The sequence below is a fragment of the Myotis lucifugus genome, unplaced genomic scaffold (genome assembly GCF_000147115.1).
Source record: "Myotis lucifugus unplaced genomic scaffold, Myoluc2.0 scaffold_347, whole genome shotgun sequence".
Classification (NCBI taxonomy): domain Eukaryota; kingdom Metazoa; phylum Chordata; class Mammalia; order Chiroptera; family Vespertilionidae; genus Myotis; species Myotis lucifugus.
The window spans coordinates 1002376-1023911 of record NW_005871395.1 but is presented as its reverse complement, the minus strand read 5'-3'; the positions used below and the strand labels follow the sequence as shown (position 1 = coordinate 1023911).

The 21536-nt window shown below is 54.5% G+C and overlaps 1 protein-coding gene across 1 annotated transcript in view; it reads right to left on the bottom strand.

Annotated features, from left to right (window-relative positions):
- The window catches only part of PNPLA1 (patatin like phospholipase domain containing 1), a 34766-nt gene that overhangs the window by 12552 nt on the left and 678 nt on the right, over positions 1-21536 (bottom strand). The window contains exons 2-4 of the mRNA XM_014466582.2: positions 2873-3105; positions 1446-1511; positions 374-583 (exon numbers count right to left, since the gene is read on the bottom strand). Of these exons, the coding sequence (XP_014322068.1) occupies positions 374-583; positions 1446-1511; positions 2873-3105 (509 nt within the window). The remainder of the gene's footprint in view (positions 1-373; positions 584-1445; positions 1512-2872; positions 3106-21536) is intronic.

The window sequence follows — 21536 nt, the reverse complement described above, 5'->3', positions numbered from 1 at the left end:
CCATTTTACAGCCTTTAACGGTGGAAAGCCCACGCTTAGCTCACAGGCTGTACAAAAACAAGGGTGGGGGGATCTAGCCCCCGGGCCATAGTTTGCTGACCTGGCATCGCACATCAGAGTGGAAGAGCTCAGTTACCATCCCATCAGCGATTCTGACATCTCCTTATTTACAGGGGAGGACATTAAGGCTGGGAGCCCTTAGGGGACATGTTCAAGGTCACACAGCTCATTAGCGAAAAGGCCAGGATGCAGGTCTAGGAGGAAGTTAAAGGGAACATTCGAGGGGAGGAAACATGGGAACTGAGTGGGCCCCACTGGCTTCCCCATTGCACCCCCACCCCCACCCCGACCCCTCCAGGCCCCTCTCTCTCACCATCAGGTCCGGGGGGAACAGGGCGTGGGTCATCCTGGCGATGTTCTCCAGGGAGAACTGGAAGGAGCAGTTGAACATGCGGAAGTCGTGGAAGATGGCGGGGCAGTCCCGGGGGCAGATGTCCTGCTGGCCGCTGAAGGTGGAGATGGTGATGGAGTCGGTCCAGAAGGCGCAGGGCTGCATGCCCGTGAAGCCGCCGTCGATGTACCGCTGTGGGGGCAGAGTGAGAAATGTGCGCCTGGCCACAGGGCCTCTCCCCACGCGGGGAGGACACAAGGACAAGCCCTACACTGAGGCCCGGGGGCTGGGTGATGGGCTCAAGGTCACTCGGGTCCAAGCTGCCCCTCTGCCGAGCCAGGCACCCTGACCGGCCACGTGTCCACCCTCCAGGCCCTTCCCCTCTGGGGTTTCGGTTCCTCAGCTGAGAACAAAGGTGCTGACCCTCTGGGGTCACTGAGAACTACACCGACATGCAAGCTGGGCTCCATCTAGAGCTGAACCTTGTCCGGACCTCATTTTCTCCGTAAGATGAGGAGGGGGTGGGCTAGACCCTCTGATCGGAGTGTGGTCTGGGGACCAGCAGCGCCGGCTCAGCGGAAGCCCGTTCCAGGCGCAGTCTCGGGCGCTGCCCCAGACCTACTGGGGCAGGGTTTGCATTATTTTACAAGATCCCTGAGCGATTCGTGGGCACGTGGAAGTTGGCGAGGCACTAGCCTAGATGACCTCAAAGGTCCCCATCACTCAGGTTCCAGGTCCCCACGGTGCAGGGCCTGTGTCCTGGGCTCCCTGTCAAGCCTGGGAAAGTCTGTAAAGTCGGAGGCATCTTGATTTGCTGGGCTCAGTAATGGGTTGGTGCACCCAGAGAGAAGCCCAGCCTAGTTGGGAAAGTTCCTCTTAAGGCCCCAGAAGTCCATCTACTATATGGGGAATTCTGAGCAGGAAAACATAAGAACTTTTCCAATTCCTGGTGTTCCCGCCAAATTCTGAGACCACCCCCTGCTGTCCCAGCTGTGGTCTCGGGGCCGAGGCACCCCTGGGCCCCGGCTCAGCCCCGCCCAGCTTCAGTACTCACCACACCGCGGTAGGTCGGGGGGATGAGGCCGCAGTACACAGGGACAAAGCAGCTGCAGTACAGGGCCTGCGGGGGGAGAACAGGGCTGAGACGCCTGAGGCCCTGGGGGCTGGGGGTACCTGCAAGCCCCCGGGACACGGCCAGCCACGCTTTCCTTAAACCTAAGGTGGAGGCCCTGCCTTCCTCCCAGTCCAGTCCCTGTCCTGGCCCTGACTAGCTGGGTCCTTGGTGACAACTTGGTCACAGCTTAAAAGGCAGAGGGTGACCTCAGTGATCTCCAGGGTCCCTTCTGGGACCAAAGTTCCATAAATCCAATGGGATTCCACCACCATCACTGTGCATCCGGCTTGGGCCAGGTCCTGGCATCAAAGGAGGGTGAGACACCCACCCTTGGGAATGCTGCAAGAGGGGAGTAAGCAAGCAGGTGACAGTACAGGTGACAGGTGCTGTGGGGGAGGTGAGCATGGGCATTGTGGCCCCAAAGGAGGAGCACCCAGCTCAGGGGGTTGTGGGGCGGGCAGATGGAGGAGAGTTCCAGCAGGCATGACTGGAGTCTTCTACGGCAGGTGAAGGGGAGTGAGAACGAGAGAAGGGCATCCCTGGCGGAGGGCACAGCAGGTGCAAAGGCACGAAGACCTGCTTGGTGTGTGGTCTGTGCTGGTTGGCCAGGTAGACGAGGAAGGTGGTAGGAGGCTGGAGAGGAAAGTCTTGAAGAGCTGGTGCCAACAAACCCAGGGACACGAGGTGGCGGAGGAGTATCCACGTGCATTGCCTATTCACCCTCCACCCAGGATCATGGCCAGGCCAGTGTGGGGATAAGAGGATGGGTGGCAAGGGCCTTGTCGTCAGAGGAGGGAAGGGGAATAGAAATGTGGGACAGAGTCATGCAGCGCAACCCCTTTGTCACGAAAGAAAATTGGGTCCACCCCCAGCCCTCCCCAGCAAGAGCAACCCAGCTAAGAGCTCTGTTAATGAGGCTAGAACAGTGCAGCTTTGTGTGTGGTTTGCTCTGGTTGGCACAGGTAGACGAGGAAGGTGGTAGAAGGCTGGGGAAGCAGGACCAGCCTGCCCTCCAACCTGCCCTTCCGCACGGCACTCTAGCACCGCCCCCCACCCCACAGCCCCGCCCCCACCCATAGCCCCGCCCCCACTCCACAGCCCCGCCCCACTCCACAGCCCTGCCCCCACCCCACAGCCCTGCCCCTATTCTACAGTCCCGCCCTACTCCACAGCCCCACCCCCACTCTACAGTCCCGCCCTACTCCAGGCCCCGCCCCCACCCCACAGCCCTGCCCCTATTCTACAGTCCCGCCCTACTCCACAGCCCCACCCCCACTCTACAGCTCCGCCCTACTCCACAGCCCCACCCCCACTCTACAGCCCCGCCCTACTCCAGGCCCCGCCCCCACCCGGCCCCGCCCTCTTGCCTCGATGAGCTCCTCCTTGGACGTGTACTCGGAAACCACCACACTCTCTCCATCGGTGAAGCGGGTGAGGCTCACGTGCAGCCTCCCGGTGGCGGCCTTGTAGGAGTCCTCAGGCAGGGCCTGGTACAGGAACTGCCGCATCATCTGCACCATCCTGCAGGAGGGCGCCAGGGGCCCCAGGAAGGACTTCTTCACCTCGGCCACGCCCACGTTGAGGACTCGGAGGTACTCATCTGTGGAGGAAGCAGAGAGGAGCGGGAGCTCAGCGGGCCGTGGCCCAAGGGAGGTCAACGGTGATTTCCCGTCTCATCCTGCCGCCAGCAAATGGGAAGACCTAGAATTCTGAGGCAGGGAAGGGACCCACCTGTCATTTGCTCAGAAGGAAAGCAGGCACGGTGGAACCGAGTCGCTGGCCCCCAAGATCCCAGGGCAGAACGAGACCCAAGCACCCCAACTCTGCTCACTGAGACAAAGGACCACTTTCCGACCCCAGGAGCTTTCCCAGCTCCCTCACATGCCTGCTGTCCCCCAGCAGACGGCATTCTTTTGGAGTCTTAGAGACTTTTTGTCCTGAGATTCCCATCAAAACACACACACACACACACACACACACACCACTGACACAGTGGAAAGCCTTCACCAAGTGACACCTGGGACACGGGCGTAGTGCCAGCTGCATCTGTGTGCAGGGAGGGAGTGTTGGCCTTGGGGCAGCTGAATTACAGGGAGGGGTGAACTTTGTCCTGAGACTATTGCATCATCTTCCCTTCCTGGCCCCCAATAGGCCTGAAAGGAGAGGGTCCTGAACCCTGGAGACGGCTGTGCCGGGCTGCCCTGCAGGCGCCCAGGAGGGGGACACCTTCTCCTCCTTTTGAGAGGAGCACAGCCCGGGCACCGGTGCCAGACAGGCTCGGAGGGCAGGTGTGTTGCTCAGGGGGTGGCAGCGGGAGGTGTAAGTTGCCTCCAGGACCCTGAGAATCCCACCAGGGAAGCTGGGTTGTAGACTTGCTAAGACGTGCGATGGTGCTGGGGCCGCACAGCATTACTCTGAGGCAGGCATCCCGCTGGTCAGGAAGCGGAGGCTCCGAGAGCTGATATAACTTGCCCCGGGTCAACTATGTGGTACGTGGACAAAGTGGGCTTTTAACCTCGAGTGCCCCCGGAACCCATACTCCTTCCACTAAACTAAGCTGCAGGCTCCCAGAGTCCGGCCTGTACCTGCGTCCTGCCCATTGTTGCTGTTTTCGACCTGGTGGAAGCTCCCTGGGAAAATCAGGAGTGGAAATGGCTCTGAAAAGGGCTGCTAACGCTTTAAACAAACATTTAATTGTAAAACCTCCCGTACAGGAGAGCATCCTCACAACCAGCATCAGGCAGCAATGGCTGTTTGGGAGGCTGTGTGGTCATGAGCTCTCTGCCGCTGGAGGTAATCAAGCAGAGGCAGGAAAAGCTCCCCAGTCAGAGAGCTCGCTCATCAAAGGGGATCCTGGGTGGACCGTGAGGGCTAAGATCCCGTCTCATGATGAGATTCCGGGATTCTCACCAGAGCCCGACCACGTCTCCGGGGAGGCATGGCGGCGAACCTGTTCTCCATTTACAAATAGAGCAGCTGAGGCACAGGGACCTTAAGTGATTTGCAGCAATCGGGGGACAAACCAAAGCTGGTGATGCGCTCCTCCTCCTGTGGTTTACAGGTCCCAGGCAGGTCCTCCCTAATCCTGGAGGTGGACAGGATAAGGAGCGTCCGCCGCATTCCTCAGACCCAGAAACCGAATCAGGGAAACCCTGCGTGTCCTCCCTGAGGGGAGAGCACCGGGCAGTGTTTGCTCTGACTCCCGCCCACCGTCTGTCCCTGGGTGTTGGACTGATCCCAGAGGCTGGGGAGCCTGGGTTGCCATGGCAACAGCCTTTTCTCACCAACGAGTAGAATCCCAGCTGCGTATGTGCCGTAGGGACGGGCCTGCGCAGCAGAGCATCTCAGCTGTCACCCTTTAGGGGGGAGGCCCTGCCGTGGTGGCGAGGTTAGCGTTACCATGTGCCGACTGATACAAACAACATTTCCCTGAAGGGAGGAGGCAGCCAACCCACCAGCAGGTCATGAAACAACTGGGCATTCGGATACCAAGGTTTTGGGTCGCTGAGCTCTCTCCTACAAGACCAGCGGGATGGGGAGTCGAACCAGGGTGAGGATGTGCTGTTTTGGGAAATGTTTTTCAATCCTCACTTGAGGATACGTTTTTATTGACTTTAGAGAGAGAGGAAGGGAAAGGGAGGGAGAGAGAGGGGGAGAAACATTGATCTGTTGCCTCCTGCATGTGCCCCGAATGGGAATCAAACCCGCAGCCTGGGTATGCGCCCTGATCAGGAACCGCATCTGCAGCCTTTCAGTGTACCTGACCATGCTCCAACCAGCTGAGCCACTGGCCAGGCTGCTTTTGGAATTCTTAATGAGCAACCTGAAGTGGTCACAAAGGAGTTGGTGGCCTTCCCACAATGCCTGGGAGCCAGGAGCACCCAGCTCTGTTTGCCCAAACGCTCCTTGGACTCCCAGCAAGAGGAGCTCACTGGGACCGATGGAAGGACGTTTGTGCTTATTGCACAAGAAATAAATGTTCACGGTGGGAAAATTGCTTTAAATGAAGATAAGCAAAAGGAAAAGATTAAAACGACTTGGAATCCCTCCACCCAGAGATCAACATTTGGTTTATGTCTTCCTACACTATATATTTTATATTTATTCTTACTTACAAAATACTTTTATGGGGTCAATCTATCTACATTATTTTGTAACTTGCCTTTTTCACCTAGTAAATCATGTCTTTCCCATCAATAAGTACCCACTTAGAACCTCATTTACAAGCAGCATGGAAAGCTACTGTAAGGCTATGAGATTATTTATTGGGCAGGTCCCCTGGAGGAGTTGAATATTTAGTTTGTTTCCTTGCTTTTATAAACAATGCTGCAATTAATAATCTCATGCTAAATTCTTTGCCTGTGTCCTTCCTTATTTTCCTCAGGATGGGAACAGAGGTGGGGGTGCTAAAGGCCTGTGTACATTTAGCCTCATAATGCTTATTTTGATCATGGCTTTTGTGTAATATCCATTTAGAGTCAACTCAGCTGTTCAGGGGTGGTGGTGACAGGGACTGAGCAGTGGCCAAGATAATAGAAATAGTATCGACATCTCCAATATAGTAGTTACACCTGGAAGCTAGCAACGCTCTAGCCAGTATCACATATCCAGGAAGGGAGGGGACAGGACATTGTCTGATTTCTCCCACTCAGGTGCCTAGTTTAATATTCTCTCCTGCTGCTCACGGGGGATTCGTACCAAAGGATGCCTTTATCTCCGCTTCTCCTTGCTTCTCTTCAGGTCCGCCTGTGTGTCTCTGTCTTCAGAGCCTCTCTCTCTCCCCCTCCCAACCCCCTTCTCTCTCTTCCTAGCTGAGGCAAAAGCAACTAGTCTTCTGGTTAACAAGTCTCTGTTGGGAGAAAGTCGCATGCTAAGCATAGCAAGTGCTGGGTGCTGTGAGGAGGGGAAAATTTAGCTTGCTTCTCTATGCATCTGTCCTTTCCAGCACCTTCTCCCATTTAAAGGGCTCCTTCCAGGCTGCTGGGCTCTGAGACACCGTGTCCCACACAGACCGCAGCCGGGCGGGATTTGCAAGCAGCACAGCAGGAAACTCAAGGTTGGCTGCTCTCACCCGGCCCACACTCGCCACGTCCTTTCACAACTTTGTGTTATCTGAGGGTGGAGACTGTGCCTCCCCAGCCAAGAAGGAGATTCTCTGAGGGCCGGTCCTTCCCTCCCTCTGTGGCCGACCTGGCGCTCTGCCCATAGAAGGCCCTGGAGCAGCCTTTGTTATAAGCTGGGAGCCCCTCAAGGGCAGGGACGGGCCATACTCACCTACACCCACCAGGCCTCCCACACACTTGGTGGGCCCAGTGATTGTTCAGTGTGTGAACAAAGGAAAATAAGAACCGACAGGGAGGAAAAGCAAATGATGGAGATCCTCGCAAGGAAGGGCTTCCTGACTTAATGACCCAATAAAAGCTTGAAAGCAAGATCATCCCAGACCGATGGCCAGATAGCAGAGTTAGCGTCGGCAAGTGTGGCCCATTCCGCAGGCTTTAGGAATCCATGGTCCTAAAAACTTCAGTAGGGAAATAAATAACCCAGATCCTGGGACTGGGAGGCTTTGAAGCCATTTGGACGCTGCTCCGAATCTGAGTCACTCGTTTCTAAGACCAGATCCATGTCTTGGAAAGAGCTCAGACTGAAGCCAGACAGATTTGGTTCACACCCCAGCTTTGCCGCATACTATCAGGGCAGTCACAGAACTCCTTCCAGCCTCAATGTGCCGTCTAGAAAATGGGACTAATGATACTTACGTTACCGGGTTGCTATGAGGCAGGCATGTTTAAAGTCCCTGCACACAGAAGCGCTCGATATATCAGTGTGCCAGCTACTCCCCAGGCGGCCATGGAAAAGCCACGACATGTTTCTGCCTTTCAGCTTTCCCACCTGAATGGGGCCGTGATTCCTGCCCGGCGCCTCCCCCAGGTGTGCACAGGCTCAGGGTGGGTGCAGAAGAGCAGGGTAAAAGCACTGAGCAGAGGAGGGCTGCACCGGCTTCAGGGCTTGGGGAGGGATGGTGTGATGTAGGATAGGCACAGATGGCCACAGCACTCCTCCCTGTCAACTTGGGGGGCCTACAGAGCCAGCTGGTAAAGGGGGAGGTAGAAAAACCATTGAAGGGAAGGATGTGAATGATTAGATGTGCGTTTATCTTATTTACCTGCTTAAGTGCCTAAAGTTTCCCTCTTCTTGAGAGCAAGGATGGTCTCTGTCTTGCTCGTCCCTTTGTCCCAGCACCTGATACAGCGCCGGAACATGATGGCACTTAATAAACACGAATACATATGTGAATAGTGAATAAATGAGTGAACCCCACAGTCGAAGGAGGACACTGGGGTCCAGGCAGAGAAGCAGCTCAAGGTGACTCAGACTAGAAGCGGCTTCTCTTCCATCCTCCACAGGCCTCTCGCTAAGCGGAAAATCCTAGAAAGACAGGCGCTTGTCAGCTGACAGTTTAAATAGCTGGGGATCCCGTTCAGGGGGTGCCCGAATTAGGTCTCTGCGGAGGAGGATGGGACTGCGCGGGGTAGCCTAGCAACAACCTCCGGCTCAGCCAATCACTGTGAGGCGCCTCCCGCTGTGAGCAGCAGGGACCACGATGGGCTCCGGGAGCTGGGAGCAGCAACCTGGGGAGGCGCCTGCAGTAGAGCCGGGTTCCCAGGGAAGCCCTGCGAGTCTCCATCTCCGTCTCAGACCTAGAAGTCTGCTGCTCCCACCTGGTCCCTATTGTAACCTGGATTATAGGCTGCATGTCCCTGTGGGTGAATCTTGACCTCCGACTCCACTGTAATAACAATTATTGTCTTAACAGCAGTCGTTCGCTGGAGCAGGTTTTCACACTTATCATCTCAGTTTATCCTCACAGTGACGGGGTGCAGCCCCCTGCAGGGGCATTGGTGGAAAACAATGGTTTCAGGCTGCAGTGTGGCCCCTTGACGGCCCACAGAGACCCCCTGGGCAGTGGTTTTTCAGTGGAGGGGGGACCTTTGTTCAAAAGAAAATCCCAAGTGGAAACCCATGCACAGAACAGCTCATCACAGGCTGCTCTGGTTGAAGCTGAGCAGAGTCTCAGACCTGCCGGGTTGCCCACCGCACCCCAGAGGGAAGCCCCTGAATGCTCAGCCCTGGACCCCCTAAGACTCTAGGAGCCTCGGTCACACCAAAAATACAAGCCGAGGCTAATTCTCTCAACTTACGGGCAAGGATAGATGTTACGCTCAGTGACAATGGCCGAATGGCTGGAGAAGTGAGTAAAGGCTGGGCAGACCCTCGGTCTCACAGTCTATGTCAGCGTGAGCCAGAATTAGAATGTCTAGAAAACTCCTCTTTCTACTCTGTCTGAATGCATTGTAGGCTTTAGCCAAAAGCAAAACAACCGTGACCTAGTAAACACGTAAAAACACAAACTAAAACCCCCAGTACTTTTTGTGGCTAATCATCATCTTCCATGCACACCTTTTCCTAACCCTAAGAGTTTACTAAAGATCTGGCTTTAAACGTTCAGATTGTTGTCTATCGTGTTGTCATGGAAACAGCAGTGCCTCCCACTGGGTCATCACCTGGATTCCCATCAGGGCGCCTTGGCTGCTCTCCCCCAGGCCCGGGCCCTCACGCTGCCCCTGCGAACCTCTCCCCTGGGATCCAGGCACGCTCTCCCCCGCCTTCCACCGAAGGCTCCAGTAACCACCTTGAGAAACAGGCAGCGAGGAAAAGTGGCCAGAAAGTTCTCTGGACCCTCACGGTATTCTCGGGGCCATCTCCCCGTTCCGTTCTCTCTGACTGTCTTCTGTGGACCCAGATTTCCCTTTGAGATTCTGCTTCAAGGTGGAAACCACACCCCCTTCCAGGCTGTGGCCCGTCTCACCGTCCGACCACCCCACAGACGCCCCTGCACTCCTGAGGGGACACGGGGCTAGTGCAGAGCTGAGCTAGTCACCCTCCAGTCTTCCGTCTTAAGAGTTGTTTTTGGGGTGTGGAGTGTGGGCGGGAGGGGGACCTCCAGGTGAGGCTCTGCTACACAGAACAAAAGCCATCTCAGAGCATCTCCTCATTTGGGACTTCCCAAATCAGGACACCTCTGGAAGGGAACCCCCGCCCCCTCTTCCAGAACCACGGTCATTGAATTCATTTCTGCTGACGAAGTGGTTCACTGTGCCATCTGCCCAAGACTTCAGTCCGTTGGGTCTTTTAACCGCGTCTCTCTCCGTCTATGTTACATGAGTCTTGAGGTTCCCATGAAACCACCGCGCCGTTCCTGCTCTTAAAGCTACCACCGTTTGGTTCCTCCTTGGTGCTGGGCGCTGGGCCAGGCTCAGAGGCCTCACTGTCTATTTCATCTTCATGATAGCCTTTGAGGTAGGCTATGTCCTCTCCTCTCTACAGATGGCGAAACTGAGACTCAACCAGTAACTTGCTCACGGTCACACAGCTGGGAACAGCAGGGCGAGGCTCGAAGTCCTGAGGGTCCCAAAGTCCTGAGGGTCCCAGAGCCAAGGTTCTTTGCACCACGCTTCTCTGCTCCACCAGAGAGGACACCCTGTCCATCCCTCAGAGCTCTGGCCCCCTGTGAGGCCGGGGACTGGTCTGTCTAGGCCAGTGATGGCGAACCTTTTGAGCTCGGTGTGTCAGCATTTTGAAAAACCCTAACTTAACGCTGGTGCCGTGTCACATATAGAAATTTTTTGATATTTGCAACCATAGTAAAACAAAGACTTATATTTTTGATATTTATTTTATATATTTAAATGCCATTTAACAAAGAAAAATCAACCAAAAAAAATGAGTTCGCGTGTCACCTCTGACACGCGTGTCATAGGTTCGCCATCACTGGTCTAGGATTTAGTATAGGCCACCTCCTACGGCTCAGATGTCCCTGGGAGACAGGAAGACTCCCTTTAGAGCAACAGAATCCAAACTGCATCTTCACACACATGCTTCTCTACCTCCGACCCAAAGCCCCTTCTCAAGCCAGGTCAGTCTCTTCTCCCACAATAAACACACCGTTCACAATCCTGCTTTTCTGCCCTTACTCACGCTTTGTGGTTGTTGTTGTTAATCCTCATTTGAGGATATTTTTTCCATTGAGAGAGAGTGGAAGGGGCGGGGGGAGAGAGAGAGAGAGAGAGAGAGAGAGAGAGAAACATCAATGTGAGAGAGACACATAGATTGGTTGCCTGCTGCACACACCCCGACCGGATCCGGGGGACGAACCCACAACCCAGGTACGTGCTCTTGATGGGAATCGAACCTGAGACCCTTGGGTGCAGAGGCCGATGCTCTAACCACTTAGCAACACTGTCCAGGGCTCACTTTTTTTTTTAAACCATCTGTGCAGCCCTCACCCTAAAGCCCAGCTTAAGATCTGGGCCTCCTCCTGAAAGCCTTCCCCATCACCCCGCTGTTAGCTTCTTCTGACCCCTCCAGTGTGCACCAGTCACCTCAGGCTCTGGCCAGCTGCATGCCTTGAGGACAGGGGGCACCTGGTACAAGAACAACCTTCTCCCCTATTATTGCCTAGCTCAGTGTCGAACTGAGCAGGTATTCTTAGTAGGTATTCAAGAATGAATAAATGAGCCCTGGCTGGTTTGGCTCAGTGGATAGAGCGTCAGCCTGTGGGTTGAAGGGTCCCAGGTGCGATTCTGGTCACATGCCCAGGTTGCAGGCTTGATCCCCGGTCGGGGGGAGGCAATGGGGGGCAGGGGGGTTGCAGGAGGCAGATGATCAATGATTCTCTCATCATTGATGTTTCTATCTCCCTCTCCCTTCCTCTCTGAAATCAAACATTTTTTTTTTTTAAAGAATGAATAAATGAACTGTAGGGACTATTTCTTTTTTGTTCCCACAGGGATGGACATGGGCCCTGAGCTGTGTATCTCTCACGTCGATGTTCCTTTCTCTCTCTCTCTCTCTCCTTCCCCCTTCTCCCTCTTTTCCACTCTCTCTAAAAATCAATGGAAAAATACCCTCACTCCTCAGGTGAGGATTAAAAATAATACTAATTTTAAAAAAAGACCAAGAAAATTGAAAAAGAAAAGAAAAACCAAATCCTTGTGCCAATTAAAGCCCACAATTAAGTATTAAAAATATTAATCAGACCCGGTCAGAGTCCAGTGGTCTTTGTTTTAATATGCTTCGTAAGTTCCACAGGACATCCTTTAATTAAATGAAAAATGCTGCTTTCCCTATCGATGCTTTTCTATTTCAAGGTGATTTTTTTTCACTTACTCATCCATTCATTCAACATTCATTCATCAGACTTATTTTGTGACTGGCATTTGCCAGGCACTGTGCCAAGAACACCCATGGCTCCTTTTGTCCCTCACTGTAATGACCAACGGGTGTGGGCCCACCCCAAGTTGCAGGCGGGAAAAGAGGGGGTGCGGCAGGTCACTGGCTGGTCGGGGACCCTCGGTGACAAGTGGCAGAGCCATCTCCTTCCTGAGATCGCGGGCACAATACTCCGCAGGGATGTCACACCTGCTCCTCCGTCAGCCCTGGGTGGCTTATTCCTTGACTGAGAGACAAAGGCAGGCACACGGTGACCGAGGGAAAGAATTCCCGAGCCACGGTTCTGGCAGAGGTCGCCTTGTCCTCCCAGCGCTGGCTCCTGAGTCCCAGTGGGCCCACTGCCCGGCACACCTGACCGCTGCCAATGACAATAACTCCAGCTGCCGTGGCTCCGGGGCCCAGCAAGCCTTCGGTCCCTGGATGACAGCAGCTGCCGGAGGCAGCGCCTGACCAGGTGTGTGAGGCCAACAAAACACCTGTGGCCTCCTCCACCCAGAGGAGGCGTCGGGCTGGGTCCCGCGGCGCCCACGTTTGAGGGTGGGCCCTGCTCCTGGCCCTCCGGGTGCTTGTCCAGGTCCTTCAGAGGCCCGGTTCCCGCCCACAACAAGGCAGGCTGCCGCCTCCGCTGGCCTCAGCCTGGAACTCGCTTCTCTCAGAGGACACCTGCTGTCCCCCTCCTGCCCCGCCGGGAGGTCATCCTTCACCACCCAGCACGCCTTCTCCTGCTGGCTCCCTTCACGCGTGCATGCTGACACTGTTCTATGTGTTTGGTTACTTGTGGCTTGATTTCCCCAGGAGAATGTCAGCGCTACCAGGGCAGGCCGCGGCCTTGGCCACCGCGGTTCCCGGGACTTAGAGTGGACTGACGGGTCTGTCTGGTCTCTGTAAGTCTGCCGGAACCTGGTCCTCCACTCCTTTGTCTGCACACTGAGGGGCTTAGGCTCAAACCGTGGCTTCCAAATTCAAATGAAAAATCCCTGCAACACTTCTTTTTAAATGAAATTTTAGACAGTAACTCATGTGTAAGATGGACAGCAGCCCAATGGACTCGCCGGCCCCAGGGCTTTGGTGTGTGTCCTCTCCCCGCTCCCCGGCTCCTGCTCCTCCTGCCTCACGGAACCCTGGGGCTCCTGGGAACCCAGTTCGGAAACCACTGGCCTGAGTTCGCCTCCAACTGGTCACTTCCTCTCCCAAAGACTAAACACAATTATTTGTAAAACGAAGGCATTGGACTCACTGACCTTCCTTCTGCGACGTTCTAGTATTATAGTCAGACCCATAACAGCAGAAAGCTGTCTGAGAGCCAGGTAAACCCCAAAACAGAAATGGCAAAGACGTTCAGTGGCGTGCCTGCCAACAGCCAGCCACTGTCAGGAGTTGTCAAGCAGCCTTATTTGAAGAGCACGTGTGGCAGCCGTGGGACCATAAGATCTCCGATGGCTCAGCCAATCTAGCAATGAGACGAGCAGCGAGTCTGAAACAACCAGGCAGCACAGCATCGGGCGCGAGGACGGCAGCCGGGCGCTAGAGGCCACGGAGAGAGCGAGGGGGCGGAACGGGAGGCTGCTCGGGAGGAGAGAACAGAAGGTCGTTCCTGGGAGGGGACACCATGGTGCTGTGGCCACTGCCCAGGCCCCTGCAGGACTGGGGCGCCTACCGACGGCTCAGAGCCCAGCCCTCCCAGCCAGCAGACTGGACTTGACCTTAGGGACATGAGGTCATGCGTTCGGTCCCGGGCAGAGGGAGAATCTGTCCATCGTCATCACGTCACCAGTTACGGTTAGTGTGGCAGAGCCTGCTAGTCGTCCCCAATATCCATCCTTTCCTTCTTCCTTAGTAATCGAACTCCCAACAGAAAGTCTGCATCCACGTCCCAGCCTCCCCTGCAGTCAGGCGTGGCCATGTGACTAAGTTCTGATCCATGGGACGTAAGGTGACGAGCTGTGTGTCACCTCCAAGGCTGCCCTTGAGGAGAGAGGCATGATCTCCCCTCCCCCCCCCCCACCAGCTGGAATGCAGACATGGCAGGAGTCCCTTGAGCTACAGGATGGGGGGGCCAAGTCCTAACTCTGTGGGGCCACCACACAGCCTCGGGGGGTGGGGGAGGGAGGGGCTGGTGCACAGCCACATGGGCCAGCAGTGCTCCTCTGTCTTGGTGAAGCCCCCGCTGTGCCCACCAGTGCAGCGACAGCATCTATCTTGCCGCTTTGCAACGCACTTCCCGGGGCCCCTGTGGTTCCCAGGCCGCACGGGGAGGGGGAGGCATCCTCCTCTCACCCTGCACAGGGCTGGGCTGAGGCTGCCGGGGCTGGTCCAAGGTCACTCGCTGCTGAGTGGATTCCCAGGACCAGCTGGGTTGAACCCTCTGCCCTCCTTCCTAAGCCCCTCTCGGCAGGACCATGTGAGGAGACTCTGACTGGAGGGCACGTCCGTAGCCTTTGTTCCCAGGAGCCTGCCTCCTGGTCAGGGCTCTTTCCCACGGGATTCTGGTCTCTGTGGCGAGGGGTGGCGTCAAGGATTTAGCGCCTGCTGGGAGTCAGGAGAGGCTCTCAGGGGAGTTGAAGTCTGAGGCTGGCCTTGGAGAAAGGGGGGGGGTGCATAACAGAGGAAGAGGGAGCGCTGGTGCAAAGACACAGGGAGCGGACGCATTGCACAGGGAGAAGAGCGCCTGGTCCCCGCCTACCCCGCAGCCCCGCCCTTGTATGATCGACTTGGTGGTTTGGGTGTTTGTCGGAGGAGGTTGGGGTTGGTGTTGTTGAGAGGCAGGGTGGGAGCTATAGGAGAATAATGACAGAGGTCTACACAGAGTCACCTGATGAGCTCAGCTGAGGGTCAGCTCAGTCCCTCTGTCCCCCCTCACCCAGCAGGTCCTGGCTGTGCGGTCGGCCAGCCTGCTCCCCGGCTCTCGGCTCTCAGACTCAGTCCTCACCCGCAGAGAGATGCCCGCCTGACCCTCCCGCTAAACAAGGCCAGTGAGCCTGCCCGCACCGTCCGTGGGAGCTGAAATATTTCCCAATAAAAATCATAAAAGAAAACCAAGCAGGGTGGGGAGTGTACAGATGAAACCCAGTAGGTAAATGCTGTCATTGTTTGTTAGATGATGGGTTCTTGCAGGTTCATTATGTTATTCTTTCCAACATGTTTATATGTTCCCATTAAAAAGCTATTATGAAGTTTTAAAAATGTACACAAATGTTCATAGCAGCATTATTCATAATGGCCCAGACTCTCATCTGAAGAGTGATAAACAGACTGCGATCTACCCACGCAATGGAATAGGACTCGCAGCAAGGCGTGAGCCACCAGGCGCTGCAGCGCGAACCGGGAAGCAAGCTGAGTGAGAGGTCAGGGCTAAGGACCTCGCGTGTGCGGCCCTTTCTACAGGGAAGGTGCGGAGGAGGCAACTCGATAGATAGAAAGTGCTAAGGGGCACGGGGTTCCTTTGGGGGGTAATTGAAATGTTCTATAATTGATGGTGATGTTGGAGGGACAACTGTGAACATATTAGAAGCCATTGAATTGTATGCTTCAAATGGTGAGCTGTCTGATATGTGAAGTACATCTCAAAAAGCTGTTCTAAAAAACTGAAAAGCAGAGGGTGGGGGAGAAAAACACCCGGGAGAGGCCGTGGGCCCAGGGTCGGCACCCTTCTCTGAAAGGCGGGCTGGGCGTGGGGGTCGGCCACGGGGACGAGACAGACCAGCCCTCGCCAGGTCCGTCTTCCTCATTCACGGCCCAGCCAGAGGCCGTCATAGCAATGAATCCAGCCTACAACCCCGCGGTGAAACTTCGCTCCGCCCCGGAAAAGGCCCTTCCCCGTGGACAATCAGATCCGGAGTTTTCATTAGCACCGTCCGTGATGGGCATGTTACAGGTTTGTATGTGAGATGCCCGACCCGTTTGTGTCCGCTGCCTGGGCACACGCCGTGGCATCTGAGGTGGCACTGCCTCTTCGTTTTCCAAAGGGCCCTGGGTCTCAACCAGGGCTGCCCCCTAAATTCCCTGGGTGCCCCGGCTCTGCCCCAGAAAGCCTGACAACGTGTTTGGGGAGAAGCCTGGGCGATGAACGTTTTAAAGCTCCCCAGGTGATGTGACCGTGCGACTGAGATTAAGGACCTTTAACTTAATGAAGTTGTTTTTTCTAACAACTAGAAGAAAATATCAAAATTATGGCAGAGCAGGGGTAGGGGAGTCATTTTTCTGCCAAGCCCATTTGGATATTTATAACATCATTTGCGGGCCATACACAATTGTCAACTTAAAAATTAGCCTGCTGCACTTAATTAACTCACCCCCAATGCCTTGGCAGGACCGGTCCAAATGACTTCTCGGGCCTTACACAGCCCGCTGGCCGAGCGCTCCGTACCCGGACATAGAATGAGTAAGTATTCTATCACGAGACTTTCCACATCGACCCCTGACACCAGTGGGCCGCACTCTTCACGCCCTCTGGAGGCGTCACGCCTCCGTGTGACTGTGTTTGTTGTCATGCCGACCTCATCAGAGGCCTAGGCTCCTGCCCAACCTGTCCCCACCTGTCAGACGTCTACTCACCTTTCCAGCACCAGCTCAAATGCCACTTCCATGGGGCCTTCCATGATTGCAAGCATTTGCTCCCTCCCTCTGCACTTCTGTGCCTTTTCATTTGCAAGCATTCAGTGGGAGCTTTCTTGTGTTATGATCACCTGGCTGCCTTGGAGTCTGAGCAGAATGGACGCTTCTGGAGGCCAAGGGCAGAGCTGCCTTTTGAATGCTACCTCTGTGTTCTCTACAGGACCTAGTATGTGCTCAGCAAACATGTTGAATGAATGAATGAATGAATGATTGGATGAATATGAATGACTGCCTTGCCATGCTGTTTTTATAGAGAGGAAAGTGCCTAGTAACCTAAGTGGGGATGGGGTTTTAAGTCCACCAAATCCCCATTCTTTGATAAGAAAAATTTTATTTTTCAAAATTATGCAAATGCCCATCCCGACTTCTGCCAGATTGGAAATCCCGAATCCCCACTGGTTGTCATGGAGAGCACCTCGCCTTGGACGAGTGAATCCGTCAACAAACGTTTACTGCAGCTAATAAAAACCCAGGCACTGTGCTGGTTTCAGCATTTTCATGCGGCCTCACGTCGGCCTATCACAGAGCGAGGCACACATCTCCAGATGAGCTCGCTGCTACTGGCTTCCACAGAACCAAACACAATCTCAGGACAGGGGGCCCAGGCTGGGAGTGAGAGGAGGGAGGCCCTGGGACCCACGCGCTGAAGAATATTGTTAAAAAGAGGCAAACCTCTGATTATATGCAGATGGTCTGATTGTTTACACGTGAACTATGAGATAGTCTACCACCAAACTTTTAGCGCTATTAAGAAGTTCAACAAAGTTGCTCAAAACAAAATTAATATCCCAAAGAGTCAACATTTTTTATATCAGCAATAATCAGATTAGAAAATTCGATAGAAAAAAAGATCCCATTGCCCATAGCAACAAAAACTAACACATCTAATAAAAGACTGACACAACCTTTATTAAAGGGCAAAAAAGGCCAGAAGAAATAGAGAGATAGATGTCATTTCGATCAAAATCCCAACAGAGCTTTTCAATGAGGGGAGGGGGAGATAGGAGGGTCAAGAATAACAGAGTCAGTGTTTGAAGAAGAAATTGAAGAGGAGGAGGAGGAGAGGGATCGCCATGTAAGGCCCCAGCGATGGAAACTGCGGGTGGTGCAGCGGTAGACAAGTTAGCCAGAGGAAGAGGGAGAGACTCAGGGACAGACTCGAGCATCCAGGAGCTGGAATAAGCCGGAGGCAGCATGCCAAGCAGGTGCGCAAAGGGCTGCCGATAAATGGGGTGGGACGATTGGTTCACTTAGCACTTGGCAAAATCATTAAAATGTGGGTTTCTACCTCAAACTAGCCACGACATAAATTCCAGCCTAAATATGAAAGAGCAAAACTTAAAAACCTTTGAAAGAAGCTAGAGGAGAAATCATTATAACAAAGTCAAGATACTAAAAAAAAACACAAGTTGTAAGAGGAAACGACTGATACATTTGACTCATTAACGTTTTCTGAAGGACAAGAGCCCTCATCATCAAAATAACAACAAACCACGGAGTGGACTAAGACAGCCGCTATGTCTGTTACTGACAAATGGTTAATGTACAGACGATGGAAAGAACATCTACAAATTAAAGAGAAAAAGCTAACCACGTAGAAAAAAAAACAGGAAAAGGTCACGAGCAGGCAAGTCACACAAGAGCAAACAGGAGCGATCAATGAACACAGAGATGCTTCACCTCACTAGTAATCAGGATATGCAGATTAGATAAAGTGAGACATCATTTACATTCATTACATTGAATTAATACTTTGCAGTCTGACAGCACCGAGGGCTGATGACATGGTGGGGAAATTAGTGGTTAAATTGGTACAACCACTCGGGAGCGTATTTAAGCCACGTCTGGCACGGCTCATGCGATGCATACCAGAGGGAAACATTCCATGTGGGCATGGCCGACACAAACACGGACTCGGTGCGGTGCTGTTTATAACGACGGAATGGCGGAAGGGACCCTGAGACAGTCCTCATGGAATACATCCTGAGAGAGGTCGAGAGCCTCAAAGACGGTCAGGAGACCAAGTCCCGGTTCCTGGTGTGCTTCTAACTGATGACAGATGTTATACACGTTCCTGGTCCCTTTGAGTAGAGACTATTTCCCCCCACCCCATGTCTGAGTTCAAATCCCACCTGCTCAGAGAGACCTCCCTGACCTCCCTAGTGACACCACCAGCATCTGCAGAGCAGTTTATAGGGTGAGCGTGGAGACTGGCCAAGCGGGGTTCAAACCCCAGGTTTAGCGAGCGCTGCCTGTGCCCGCAGGCGAGTTAGCTAAGCTGTCTGTGAGTCCGTTCCCTCCTCTGTCAGTGGAGATGATAACAGTTTCCCCTCAGAGGGCTGCTGTGAGGGCTGGATGAGCTGAGACCCCGAGGCCTGAGAACCGCCTGAAATAAGGAAGTGCTGGGTAGTAGGAGACGCCGTGGCGGGAAGCGGTGGGAAGTGGGCTGGAGTGACGTGGCTCAGCGCGTAAACAGGCTGCCGAGCGAGAAGCGCGAGCCCCCTGCATCTCACCCCTCCCTGGGCTGCCCTCCCCATCAGGGCAGCACGCGGCCCAGCCCGGTCCAGCCAGCTGCCCCTCTCCCGGCCCCGGTTCCCGTTCCTCCCCTGCTGTCCAGGCCCAGCACAGCCTGGCCAAGCGGGTTTGGGGCAGTGTTCATGGAGTTGATTGAATTGGGCTAATTCTGTAAAGTCCTTGAGGGCCAGAGGATGTAGACATCACTGATTCCCTCAGATGGTCATTTTAAGTGGAGATACGACACGAGGAGGCGGGCGCAGTGGCCCAGGTGAGCGACACAGACACCGGAAAGGGAGGAAATCTGAGGCAGGACTTCTGTGAGCCCCGGTCAGGGAGAGGGGCTCCCCCTGTCCCGCTCTGAAGGCCTGTCCCGGGCCCATTGCGTGACTGAAGCACTCGCTGCCTCATGCACAGGATTCTGTGTGAAGAAAGATCCAGAGCAGCGGTTCCCAACCTTTCTTTGGCCAGCCCCCCCCCCCGCAAGCATCTCTAAATCCTGATGCCCCCCCCATGACATATAATTCTTATTATTCAAAAAGTGAGCTCCTATTCACGTGGAGGAAGCTTAAAAGGCCATCAACTTGGTCTAAACAAGTTTCCAAAGAACAAGGCACCCATCAAAGAGAAAAATAAAAGAACGAAAGGACAGTTGAAGTTCTGAGGAAGAAATCACTAAGAAATTGTTAAAAAATAATAATATCGTGAAATGATATGGAAAACACAACAAATAAAATTTCAAAACATATAATAGAAAACTGAAATGCATAAATATGTCACAATATATATTTATATGTTGTATATGAGGCCCCTAGAACCATAAGAAATGTAAAACATTCACTGTTAATAACTCATTCTCGAATGCCCCCCTAAAAATCAAATTGCTCCCCTGTGGGGTGTGTGCCCTGCGCTGGGAACCACTGATCTAGAAGGATCCGGGCAGAGCCCTTAGCACTGCCTACAGGAGGGAGAGCGGATTGTGGTGAGTGTGGGGCTGGGGGGGGGGGGGGTGAAGGGTGGAGGTCAGTGGAGGATTTTTTTACTCCATATACTTTTACTCTATATACTTTTACTCCATATGCTTTGGCATTGCTTGAATTCTGCACAGTGAGAGAGAATTTGTTTATTGCATGTGAAATATTCAAAATATTTGCCCAGAAGAGGTACTCAATGAAGGGCATTTATTATCCTTTAAAACAAAGACGGAGACCTCCTGCCCAGCACACAGGATGGGTCCAGGGCATCTCCCCCTCACACACCGGCCCCTCAGCCAGGCTCACCGGCTCCACCTTCAAAGTGCATCCTGAATCCAGCCACCCAGGCGCTTCTCCCGCCCGCCCCTCCCTCCCCCTGCCATGCTTCCTGTTCCCACCCTGGGAGTGGGGTTCTGGTAGAAGCCCCACTTTACAGGTGCAGACACTGAGGCACAGAGCATGCAGTAGTTTCCCCAGGTCCACGTTGTGAAATGGCAGGGCTGGGCCCAACCCACAGGTGTTTGTGCCCTTTGACGCCCCCACATCGCCGCCCTCACAGCCTCTGTGCCTCGCCTCTCGGGGAGGGATCAGAGCTTGTCCTCTGTCTCAGGCTCGAGGAGACCTGGTCCCTGCCGACCTCTCAGCCTTCCCCACCCCTCACCCTCTCCTCCCCCACCTTCCAGCTCCACCAGCTCCCTGGCTGCTCCTCGCCTAGAACATTCTTTCCTGCCTGACCTTCGAATGGCTTCTTCTCTCAGTCTCTGCTTGAATGCCGCCTCCTCCAAGAGGGCCTCCCTGATCACTCTTTCTGAAATAGTCCCCACTTTATCCTCCAACCTCTTCCTGCCGTCATTTCATCCGTGGATCTTGCGCTTCCTGCGGTGACATCAGGTTACTGTGTGGCTGTCTATCATGTGTCTCCTTCCCTAGAATTTCTGTTCCATGAGGACAGGGACTCTGTCCCTTGTGCCTGAGCAGAGCTGGGCACAGAGCAGGAGCTCAGTACACGAAACACTGCGCCCAGGGTCCCGTGTGGATGGACTCTGGCCTCCAGTGCCCGGTCGAGGCCTGCTGTCTGGGCTGCTGGGAACGTGTCCCCCCGCATGGACGGGGCTTCTGCCCTGGGGGTCAGCCATGTGGCCCATCCTCTCTCTGGGCCCTGGACTAGTGGCGGGAGGTGAAATGAGAGCGTCCACACTCCTTCCCAGTTCCTGTCATCCTGCCCTGCACCCACTGCAGCCCCCAGGCGCCCCCTCTCTGCACCCGGAAGGTGGCCTGGCCACCCATGCCCACCCAGGCGGTACAGACATGGGCCGTTCACACGTGCCAGGCAGGGACCCTTCCCCCACATCTGACTGTGCCCCCTGTAAGTCCCCAGGCCAGGATGTGGGGGGGGACCTCCTGCCTTAAACTGAGGGGGACGGGGCCTCACACGTGAGAGCGGGAGCAAGAGAGATGGGGCCAAGCTCTCGGGTCAGAGACTGGCAGCCGGCAGACTCCAGCCTCAAACATCACAGCCGCTGCCATCCCACTCCACCCACCTCCTCCCCCCTGTCTCCCGGGAGCCCTGGCTTTGCTCCCCTAAGCATCCCTGAGCGACCCGAGGCTCCACCTTGGGGGGAACCCCCCCCCCCCC